Below are 12476 nucleotides of genomic sequence, written 5' to 3'. Positions count from 1 at the left end.
TTCAGAGAGGCTTCAGGATGAGACTCCATGTGAGTATACAGGCTAGACTTGCAAGTAAATTCTTTGAAGCACAGAGGGCAGGGAACGACATCCTCGGTCTTTTTCACTTGTTCCACCTGTTGAATTTCTTCAACCACCTTAAGAAATGTAAGAGAGGCTATAAGAAGGGGGCTTACCAAGGAAGTAATGAAAATTTACACACTTTATCATTGAAGAGTATAGAGCACTTCGAGAAATGCATGCACAACACATAGTCCTCATGGAGCCCAAGTGCCTGAATACCAAGAGATCAATGTTATCCTTGCCCAGTCTGGGTACACATGTGCCCACAAACAGAAAGGACAGTCACTGGCAAACCTGATATACGCCCAGAAAACGTTCATTATGTGCTTGTTGCCTTGGTGTCAGGAAGTGACAGGACATTAATAAGGGAACAGAACCCTTCACTTGATTTTTTTACATTTACACCGAAAACCTCCTCCGATTGCCACCTCTCCACAGATAGTGAAAGTTTCTTATTTTTCTTGTTCCGTGCTCCTCCGTTCCAACCCTTGGAAATAAAGATGCAAATTTAACCTTCCGCCAATGGGGTATATATCACAGAACTTTTCTTTGGACCTTTGATTTTTCTCCTCTGTCACTGGTCAATCAAAACATGTCCACGCCCACGAGGAAGTTCTGTGGTATACGCCCAGTTGTTTGATGGGAACATTTTCTTCTTTATTACAGGGAAAATAACTTTATAATGGAGGGGGCACAGAAGAGAAAAGGCAACTGTTCCCGATTCAGTAGAACAGCAGCAACTGGAGGAGGTACTCTGTTAAAATAAAATAAAAAATCTCCATTAGAGGTTATTAAAATTAGTATCCGGCTAGAATTTATGATAAGGAGAGGGGGTTGTGAGAGACACCAGTACTGATAATCCCATGTGTTTAGGCAGTACAGGTAAGTCTCTGTTCACATCATGTCTTAGTCTTCAGTCAGATGTATACAGTAGGAGTATTGTGTAATGTGTATCTCATATGGAAGTTAGGCATCTGCAAATATCAAAAGCTTTACTCACCGGCAGTACTGATCACAAAGTAGGGCGACATACAGCAGGATGCAGGCAAACCACCAGCAGGAGCACAGACAGCTGTACACAAAAACTTACCATTGCTTTCTTTGCTGGAGAGGTCTCTTCTTTCTCGATTTCCTCTTCAGGGTTCGATTTCCTCTTAGATGTCAACCTCCTACGTTTTTGAGGGGAAGGGGGGCTTGTAGAAAGAGCACTATTTGGGTCTTTCTCATGGATCTTCATGTGTCTAAAATATAGTTGGAAAATAAACTACAGTAAATCTGTCCACATTCTTCATTAGTTGGAACCGATTAAAGAGGTCGTCCACTACCCATCAGATCAGTGGGGGTCTGATGACTGGACCCCCACCGATCAGATGCAGCTAGATGAAGAGCAATGTGCGGAACAATAAAAGCAGAATAGAAAATATCAAGACAAATGAGGAACTTAAAGACAAGCCTTTCTACTTGGCACCCCATTTATTGCATCACAGGACCTTTAATATCGATTTGTAGTAAATGTAGTGGCTTTGTGACAAGCAAAGATATCAGATCAATGTCAAGTTTGTGGGGGTCTCACTGGTGAAGTGTGTTTATTCAGTTTCTTTCTGCAGAGTATGAGACAGCAACAGGCTCACCCAGCGGTCTAATGGGGGTCACAGCAGTCAGGCCCGTCACCAACTCAACATTGACGGTGTAAATATACTGTAGCTATAGCTATTAAGATTGGTTGAGAGATTAGCCCAGAATATTGAAAAATGGCGGGCCTCTTTCAATAATTGTACAATAGGCCACAGGTTGTGTGTGGCATAGAGGTGAGTGGCGCAAGGGTGTAATTCCACACTCAAGCTAGCTGCAAACAGTGGTGGCGCTGTTTTAGTTATAAAGCAGTCATATTTTTCTATTAATACACAAACCTTTAAAGAAACAATTTCCAGATGTCAAGTATTGTATTCAATAAGCCTTAACAGAGGTTATCTACTTTTCGGGGATTTTTCTTTTTTTTACTTAAATACATGTCCATGAGGCTAAAAATCACTTTTGCTATTGGATATCGGTAACAATGTTGCAGTTAGTCTTCTGTAGCCTCTGTGTTGCACTGTGTATTGCTGGCTGCAGAATGAATTTACTGAGAGACCATCAGTAAGCTTGTTCTTACTCTCTGACTCTTGGGAGACATTGTAGGTCTTTTGTCTTTTTCGGAGCTCTTCTCATCTTATGTATAAGTCCACATATCCCATTAATGTAGAATGTGCAAAGAAAAAAAAGAACCTGTAAAAGCCAAATGGTGCTACATTTTTTAATTTTTTTAATTTATTTTTTAACAAAACCGAACTGCAAATAAATATTTTTAGCCCCAAATGCATGCATTCTGTTACGCACGTGGTTGGTGGACCCACTGTGCCATGGGGCCGGGCTTGCCTAGGAGGGGGTAGCTGAGCGGCTACATGGTGATGGTGGATTCAGGCTATGCAGACATGGACAGGACTGACTCCATTCAGACTACTAGGTTCTGGATCCACGGGTAGAATGGTTACAGAAACAGTCTCACACAGGGCTGATTTGGAGACTGATAGGACAGTCTGTATATACGGGATACTCGGATAGGCAGACACACAGGTCCTGGATACGGATTCAGGTACTGACCTGTGGATGAGGTTCAGGGACTGGCCACACAAAGATCAGAGACTATGGGCTCAGGACTGGCCACACAAGGACCAGACACTACGGGCTCAGGACTGGCCACACAAGGACCAGAGACTACAGGCTCAGGACTGGCCACACAATGACCAGACACTACAGATTCAGGAATGGCCACACAAGGACCAGAGACTACAGGCTCAGGACTGGCCACACAAGGACCAGACACTACGGGCTCAGGACTGGCCACACAAGGACCAGAGACTACAGGCTCAGGACTGGCCACACAATGACCAGACACTACAGATTCAGGAATGGCCACACAAGGACCAGAGACTACAGGCTCAGGACTGGCCACACAAGGACCAGACACTACGGGCTCAGGACTGGCCACACAAGGACCAGAGACTACAGGCTCAGGACTGGCCACACAAGGACCAGAGACTACAGATTCAGGAATGGCCACACAAGGACCAGAGACTACAGGCTCAGGACTGGCCACACAAGGACCAGAGACTACAGGCTCAGGACTGGCCACACAAGGACCAGAGACTACAGGCTCAGGACTGGCCACACAAGGACCAGAGACTACAGTCTCAGGACTGGCCACACAAGGAACAGAGACTACGGGCTCAGGACTGGCCACACAAGGACCAGAGACTACAGAATCAGGACTGGCCACACAAGGACCAGAGACTACAGGCTCAGGACTGGCCACACAAGGAACAGAGACTACGGGCTCAGGACTGGCCACACAAGGACCAGACACTACGGGCTCAGGACTGGCCACACAAGGACCAGAATACAGGCTCAGGACTGGCCACACAAGGACAAGGGGCCAAAGGTAGACAACCTCTTTACCTTATATGATAACCCTATAAATCAATATTGAACAGTGCAGGTGATTGCATGAGTACGTCTTGTATCATGTATTGCATTATGGAAAGCAATTCTATTAATGATGAGACAAAACAGTTAAATCACAGACTAATTTCATCCCCAACAAGTTTCCAGAGGAAGAAAAGGAAGTCTGCAGGCAGTGTGCCTGGTGAACAGAAAGCAGACATTGCAAGGCAGTTATCTCCCAAGTCAGTCTCCTTATTTGGCAGTCTCTGGTGCTCAGCTCTGCGCTCGCCAAATCCCAGGCGGCCTACATGCGACTCCGTCATGAGGATGAAGGCAACTAGGCCACAATGCTCAGGGGAAAAGTGCAGCCATGCTTATTGGGCAAGTCACTGGCCCGTCTCGTAGTCACACTTCACAATACACTGAAGAGAAGCCAGCAGCGGTGAAGTGATACTGGGGCCATGGGAGACGATTCCACGTCTGTGAAACAAGCACGTACAAAAAGGGGCAAATCAGGCGGCAGAGTATCAGGTCGGGATGACGCCAGAACAGACTGTATAATGGAGAAATCCAGCACCCACAAAAAAGTTAAACAATCGTACCAGTCTAAAATGTTTAACAGGGTCCCCCACTACCACGGGTCTTTAAAAGTTGTCCCAAAAAGTTCTTCAGTTATTCATCTTTGGGGACTTTTTTCCTTATTAAACTTAAATGTATGTATTTGGGGCCCAAAAAATTATTTTTGCTATTGGGTTTCATTCAAAATGTTGCCCCTACAATTTTGTTACCCTTTTGCTTCATATCTTTCTGTATGTGTTGATTGTAATGATGGTCTGTCTTATGTATGGTTGTATTACATTATATCCAGGGATGAGAAAGAGGTTTTTTTTTTGGGAGGGGGGGCGGGTCATGTGGTTGTATTTGTTGTATTGTTAAAAAATAAAATAAAAATATTGCCCCATTTGGCCTTGATAGGCTCTTTAGTTTCCCCTGAACATTTAACTTGGATGTAGTTTCTCAGAAAATGACAGATACAAGTTACAGACTCCCCATCACACGGTCAGAATGAGCTCACTGATAAGATTCTCACTTAACTCATTCTGCATCTAGCAAGACAGTGCAACACAGAGGCAAAAAACTGACAAAATCTTATTAAAAAACAATTGCAAAAATGATTTTTAGCCCGAAAATCAATGAATTCAAGAAAGAAAAAGAAAAAAGTTAGACAACCACTCAACGGTACTGCTTTACAGGTGGAAGCGGTCCAGCCGATGGGCCCCTGTGAGGTTGCACCAATGGTATGTGGGCCCCTGGATGAATATTATTTCATTACAGGAAATATGACTTATCTGGCTAATAAAGGACACAAAAGTAGCATTCGCTAGAGCGGATCATGCAGAAAGGATGTGATGGGGGCTACGAGTGTTTTCTGGCCTGTGTGGAGGATTTATCACAAAGGAATGGGGATGATTACAACACTGAGTGCCCGCTCGCTCAGTGCCAGAGTCATGGACAGCTGCTTGTACCAAGAGCTGCGTTCTCCAAACAGCTGCTGATGTAAGGAGAAGGTGAGGGGGTAAAGAGTGAGCTGTCCGCCATGCCTAGCACCAATGTGTCTGATTGCTAACTCTAGTGGGGCAATCTCCATACATTTCATTAAATTGTGTGTGAGCAGAACGAACGGTGGCGGGAACAGTGTCTGTGATTCTAGGAATCTGAAAATGGGCGCAGAATTGCGAGTTCTGTCATGATCCTCCCCTGGGCTAACACAGTATTACAAAACTCTGGTGAGTGATCCACCTCTGACAGGCCCGTAGTGTCAGGCATCTGAGAGATTTCACTCTGCAAGCAGAAACAGTGCGGGGTACAAGGAGAGGCAGCCGAACAGCAGGGCATGAGAGTGCAGGCACCCACACCAACGTGGCCAGACAACCCGTGGTCTCCTGCTCATCATCTCCACCGTAGTGCCACCGACATTGGCAGATCTGGTACAATCTGCTACTTAGTGCTCAGATTTCTTCCACAAACAGCGCCACCCCTGGCAGTAGGTCGTGTCAGGTATCGCATCTTAGCTTTATTAAAGTGAAAGGAGCTGAGCAGCAATACAGCTCACGTGTGGCACCATTTTTGGAAGTAAGCGGCCATGTTTTTCTAATCACATAGGATGATGCTCACATCCATAGAGCAAAGAACATTTCTGTTGGAGAGACAGTGAGGGGGAGTGAAATAGGATACGGCTCTGTTTGCTAGTCCCGGCCTGCTCAGTAGAACAGGTCAGGCAAGTTTTCACTCACTTTTTTTTCCTGTTTGTTGTGTGAGCTGAGGTGAAGTTCCAGGCAATACCTTGCCATTGTGAAGAGATGCATGACAACCTGGATGATGAGAACATTACTTCTGATCCCATCTAAGCCTCAGGTTCACTTTCTATTCTGTTAACACGTCGGCTGCTGGCTACCAATCACTACATCAGGGTGAAGCTTGTCCTCTACTACAACCTCTACTGATCTAAAGCTGGAGCACACACGGCTAGCCCGGTAATGGAGGCCCAAAACACATTCCTTCTGAGATTTCCCCTTGGGTACACTGTACTCTACCAAAGCTGTGGTCATGCCCCAGTTCTCTCTATGTCCAGGTACCAAGTAGTTTCTGTTGTGCTACATCATCTAGATGGCCACGTATCATGGTCCAAGTACTAGCCACAGCCGGTTATCTGTCCGTGCATCGCAGCCCGTGCTTAGACAGTGACGCACAGCGGTCTGAACTTGTCCTAAAGGACAGGTTAGGCCATCAATATTACACCCAGCTCTTTTAACCCCTTCATGACCCAGCCTATTTTGGCCTTAATGACCTTGCCATTTTTTGCAATTCTGACCAGTGTCCCTTTATGAGGTAATAACTCAGGAACGCTTCAACGGATCCTTGCGGTTCTGAGATTGTTTTTTCGTGACATATTGGGCTTCATGTTAGTGGTAAATTTAGGTCGATAATTTCTGAGTTTATTTGTGAAAAAAACGGAAATTTGGCAAAAATTTTGAAAATTTCGCAATTTTCACATTTTGAATTTTTATTCTGTTAAACCAGAGAGTTATGTGACACAAAATAGTTAATAAATAACATTTCCCACATGTCTACTTTACATCAGCACAATTTTGGAAAGAAATTTTTTTTTTGCTAGGAAGTTATAAGGGTTAAAATTTGACCAGTGATTTCTCATTTTTACAACAAAATTTACAAAACCATTTTTTTTAGGGACCACCTCACATTTGAAGTCAGTTTGAGGGTTCTATATGGCTGAAAATACCCAAAAGTGACACCATTCTAAAAACTGCACCCCTCAAGGTGCTCAAAACCACATTCAAGAAGTTTATTAACCCTTCAGGTGTTTCACAACAGCAGAAGCAACATGGAAGGAAAAAGTGAACATTTAACTTTTTAGTCACAAAAATGATCTTTTAGCAACAATTTTTTTATTTTCCCAAGGGTAAAAGGAGAAACTGGACCACAAAAGTTGTTGTCCAATTTGTCCTGAGTACGTTGATACCTCATATGTGGGGGTAAACCACTGTTTGTGGGCACGGCAGGGCTCGGAAGCGAAGGAGCGCCATTTGACTTTTTCAATGAAAAATTGGCTCCAATCTTTAGCGGACACCATGTCGCGTTTGGAGAGCCCCCGTGTGCCTAAACATTGGAGCTCCCCCACAAGTGACCCCATTTTGGAAACTAGACGCCCCAAGGAACTTATCTAGATGCATAGTGAGCACTTTAATCCCCCAGGTGCTTCACAAATTGATCCGTAAAAATGAAAAAGTACTTTTTTTTTCACAAAAAATTTCTTTTAGCCTCAATTTGTTCATTTCCACATGGGCAGCAGGATAAAATGGATCCTAAAATGTATTGGGCAATTTCTCCTGAGTACACTGATACCTCACATGTGGGGGTAAACCACTGTTTGGGTGCACGGCAAGGCTCGGAAGGGAAGGCGCGCCATTTGACTTTTTGAATGAAAAATTATCTCCATCGATAGCGGACACCATGTCGCGTTTGGAGAGACCCTGTGTGCCTAAACATTGAAGCTCCCCCACATGTGACCCCATTTTGGAAACTAGACCCCCCCAAGGAACTTATCTAGATGCATAGTGAGCACTTTAAACTCTCAGGTGCTTCACAAATTGATCCGTAAAAAATGAAAAAGTACTTTTTTTTCACAAAAAAATTTTTTTAGCCTCAATTTTTTCATTTTCACATGGGCAACAGGATAAAATGGATCCTAAAATTTGTTGGGCAATTTCTCTTGAGTACGCCGATACCTCATATGTGGGGGTAAACCACTGTTTGGGTGCACGGCAAGGCTTGGAAGGGAAGGCGCGCCATTTGACTTTTTCAATGGAAAATTAGCTCCAATCGTTAGTGGACACCATGTTGCGTTCGGAGAGCCCCTGTGTGCCTAAACATTAGAGCTCCCCTACAAGTGACCCCATTTTGGAAACTAGACCCCCCAAGGAACTAATCTAGATGTATAGTGAGCACTTAAAACCCCCAGGTGCTTCACAGAAGTTTATAACGCAGAGCCATGAAAATAAAAAAATATTTTTCTTTCCTCAAAAATGATTTTTAGCCCGGAGTTTTTTATTTTCCCAAGGATAATAAGAGAAATTGGACCCCAAATGTTGTTGTCCAGTTTGTCCTGAGTACGATGATACCCCATATGTGGGGGTAAACCACTGTTTGGGCGCACGGCAGGGCTCGGAAGGGAAGGCACGCCATTTGGCTTTTTGAATGGAAAATTAGCTCCAATCATTAGCGGACACCATGTCGCGTTTGGAGAGCCCCTGTGTGCCTAAACATTGGAGCTCCCACACAAGTGACCCCATTTTGGAAACTAGACCTCCCAAGGAACTAATCTAGATGTGTGGTGAGCACTTTGAACCCTCAAGTGCTTCACAGAAGTTTATAACGCAGAGCCATGAAAATATAAAATTATTTTTCTTTCCTCAAAAGTGATTTTTTAACCCACAATTTTTTATTTTCCCAAGGGTAACAGGAGAAATTGGACCCCAAAAGTTGTTGTGCAGTTTCTCCTGAGTACGCTGATACCCCATATGTGGGGGTAAACCACTGTTTTGGCACACATCGGGGAGCGGAAGGGAAGTAGTGACGTTTTGAAATGCAGACTTTAATGGAATGCTCTGCGGGCGTCACGTTGCGTTTGCAGAGCCCCTGATGTGCCTAAACAGTAGGAACTCCCCACAATTGACCCCACTTTGGAAACTAGACCCCCAAGGGAATTTATCTAGATGTGTGGTGAGCACTTTGAACCCCCAAGTGCTTCACAGAAGTTTATAACGCAGAGACGTGAAAATAAAAAATGTGTTTTCTTTCCTCAAAAATATTTTTTTAGCCCAGAATTTTTTAATTTTCCCAAGGGTAACAGGAAAAATTTGACCCCAAAAGTTGTTGTCCAGTTTCTCCTGAGTACGCTGATACCCCATATGTGGGGGTAAACCACTGTTTGGGCACATGGCGGGGCTCGGAAGGGAAGTAGTGACGGTTTGGAATGCAGACTTTGATGGAATGGTCTGCGGGAATCATGTTATGTTTGCAGAGCCCCTGATGTGCCTAAACAGTAGAAACCCCCCACAAGTGACCCCATTTTGGAAACTAGACCCCCCAAGGAACTTATCTAGATGTGTGGTGAGCACGTTCAACCCCCAAGTGCTTCACAGAAGTTTACAACGCAGAGCCGTGAAAATAAAAAATCATTTTTCTTTCCTCAAAAAAGATGTTTTAGCAAGCAATTGTTTATTTTCACAAGGGTAACAGGAGAAATTGGACCCCAATATTTGTTGCCCAGTTTGTTGTGAGTACGCTGGTACCCCATATGTGGGGGTAAACCACTGTTTGGGCGCACGTCAGGGCTCGGAAGGGAAGTAGTGACATTTGAAATGCAGACTTTGATGGAATGGTCTGCGGGCGTCACGTTGCATTTGCAGAGCCCCTGATGTGCCTAAACAGTAGAAACACCCCACAAGTGACCCCATTTTGGAAACTAGACCCCAAAAGGATCTTATCTAGATGTGTGGTGAGCACTTTCAACCCCCAAGTGTTTCACATAAGTTTATAACGTAGAGCCGTGAAAATAAAAAATAATTGTTCTTTCCTCAAAATTATGTTTTAGCAAGTATTTTTTTATTTTTGCAAGGGTAACAGGAGAAATTGGACCCCAATAGTTGTTGCCCAGTTTGTCCTGAATACGCTGGTATCCCATATGTGGGGGTAAACCACTGTTTGGGCGCACGTCGGGGCTTGGAAGGGAGGGCGCACCATTTGACTTTTTGAACGCAAGATTGGCTGGAATCATTGGTGGCGCCATGTTGCGTTTGGAGACCCCTGATGTGCCTAAACAGTGGAAACCCCTCAATTCTAACTTCAACACTAACCCCAACACACCCCTAACCCTAATCCCAACTGTAGCCATAACCCTAATCACAACCCTAACCCCAACACACCGCTAACCACAACCCTAACCCCAACACACCCGTAACCCTAAATCCAACCCTAATCCTAACCCTAATCCCAACCCTACCCACAACTGTAACCCCAACACAACCCTAACCCTATCCTTAACCCTAACCACAAGCCTAATCTTAACCCTATTTCCAACCCTAGCCCTAATTCCAACCCTAAGGGTACCGTCTCACATAACGACTTACCAACGATCACGACCAGCGATACGACCTGGCCGTGATCGTTGGAAAGTCATTGTGTGGTCGCTGGGGAGCTGTCACACAGACCGCTCTCCAGCGACCAACGATGCCAAGGTCCCGGGTAACCAGGGTAAACATCGGGTTACTAAGCGCAGGGCCGCGCTTAGTAACCCGATGTTTACCGTGGTTACCAGCGTAAAAGTAAAAAAAAAAACGTACATACTCACATTTTGGTGTCCTTCAGGTCCCTTGCCGTCTGCTTCCCACTCTGACTGAGTGCCGCCGTACAGTGAGAGCAGAGCGCAGCGGTGACGTCACTGCTGTGCTGTGCTCTCACTTTCCGGCCGGCAGACAGTCAGAGCGGGAAGCAGACGGCAAGGGACCTGAAGGACACCGAAATGTGAGTATGTACGTTTTTTTTTACTTTTACGCTGGTAACCACGGTAAACATCGAGTTACTAAGCGCGGCCCTGCGCTTAGTAACCCGATGTTTACCCTGGTTACAAGTGAACGCATCGCTGGATCGGTGTCACACACAACGATCCAGCGATGACAGCGGGAGATCCAGCGACGAAAGAAAGTTCCAAACGATCTGCTACGACGTACGATTCTCAGCAGGGTCCCTGATCGCTGCTGCGTGTCAGACACAGCGATATCGTATGGATATCCCTGGAACGTCACAGATCGTACCGTCGTAGCGATCAAAGTGCCACTGTGAGACGGTACCCTAACTCTAATTCCAACCCTAACCCTAAGGCTATGTGCCCACTTTGCGGATTCGTGTGAGATTTTTCCGCACCATTTTTGAAAAATCCGCAGGTAAAAGGCACTGCGTTTTACCTACGGATTTACAGCGGATTTCCAGTGTTTTTTTGTGCGGATTTCATCTGCGGATTCCTATTGAGGAACAGGTGTAAAACGCTGCGGAATCCGCACAAAATTGACATGCTGCGGAAAATACACAGCGTTTCCGCACGGTATTTTCCGCACCATGGGCACAGCAGATTTGGTTTTCCATAGGTGTACATGGTACTGTAAACCTGATGGAAAACTGCTACGAATTCTCAGCGGCCAATCCGCTGCGGATCCGCGGCCGATCCGCTGCAGATCCGCGGCGGATCCGCTGCGGATCCGCTGCGGATCCGCGGCCGATCCGCTGCGGATCCGCGGCAATCCGCTGCGGATTCGCAGCCAAATCCGCACTGTGTGCACATGCCCTAACCCTACCCCTAATTCTAACCCTAATTCTAACCCTAGTTCTAACCCTAACCCTAGCAGAAAAAAAAAAAATATATTTTATTTATTTTTATTATTGTCCCTATGGGGGTGATAAATGGGGGTCATTTACTTTTTTTTCATTTTGATCACTGCGATAGGCTATATCGCAGTGATCAAAATACTTGTGAAATGAATCTGCCAGCCGGCAGACTCTGCGGGCGCAGTGCGCAGGCGCCCGCCATATTGGAAAATGGCGGCGCCCATGGAGAAGCCGGACGGACATCGGGAGGCCCGGTAAGTATGAAGGGGGGGTGATCGGATCACGGGGGGGGGGGACCGGAGCACAGGGGGGGGGGACCGGAGCACAGGGAGGGGGCACCGGAGCACGGGGGGAGCGTACAGGAGGACGGAGGAGCGGACATAACTTATTAGGGGGGCGGACCGCGCACCGGAGCACTGGGGGGGCGATCGGTGGGGTGGGGTGGGGGCAGATTAGGTTTTCCAGCCATGGCCGATGATATTGCAGCATCGGCCATGGCTGGATTGTAATATTTCACCGTTTTTTTTAGTGAAATATTACAAATCGCTCTGATTGGCAGTTTCACTTTCAACAGCCAATCAGAGCGATCGTAGCCACGGGGGGGTGAAGCCACCCCCCCTGGGCTGAAGCACCACTCCCCCTGTCTCTGCAGATCGGGTGAAATCGGAGTTAACCCCTTCACCCGATCTGCAGGGACGCGATCATTCTGTGACACAGCATATGCGTCACAGGTCGGGAAGGCACCGACTTTCATGACGCATACGCTGTGTCACAGGTCGGGAAGGGGTTAAGGGGCCTAACGATAAGCCATCAACGCTAAGTCAGTGGTGGCCCAACCTCATGCATCCTGGACAATTAGCAATTTGCCCTTTACACCGCTCGGTGCTACACAATTACAAACGTCTACTAGCAGCTGTGCTTGGAAATCCATCTGCAATGCCAGGTATAGCCATTAGTAGGCATATAGCATT

At 46.0% G+C, this 12476-nt stretch overlaps 1 protein-coding gene across 1 annotated transcript in view; it reads right to left on the bottom strand.

The window, feature by feature from the left end:
• Positions 1 to 12476, bottom strand: part of RREB1 (ras responsive element binding protein 1) — an 87426-nt gene that overhangs the window by 20872 nt on the left and 54078 nt on the right. Inside the window, exons 8-9 of the mRNA XM_077269819.1 lie at positions 1154 to 1304; positions 1 to 137 (exon numbers count right to left, since the gene is read on the bottom strand). Of these exons, the coding sequence (XP_077125934.1) occupies positions 1 to 137; positions 1154 to 1304 (288 nt within the window). The remainder of the gene's footprint in view (positions 138 to 1153; positions 1305 to 12476) is intronic.

The sequence above is a fragment of the Ranitomeya variabilis genome, chromosome 6 (genome assembly GCF_051348905.1).
Source record: "Ranitomeya variabilis isolate aRanVar5 chromosome 6, aRanVar5.hap1, whole genome shotgun sequence".
NCBI lineage: Eukaryota > Metazoa > Chordata > Amphibia > Anura > Dendrobatidae > Ranitomeya > Ranitomeya variabilis.
Note: the sequence above shows the minus strand (reverse complement) of the source record. Positions and strands in the feature narration are given on the sequence as shown.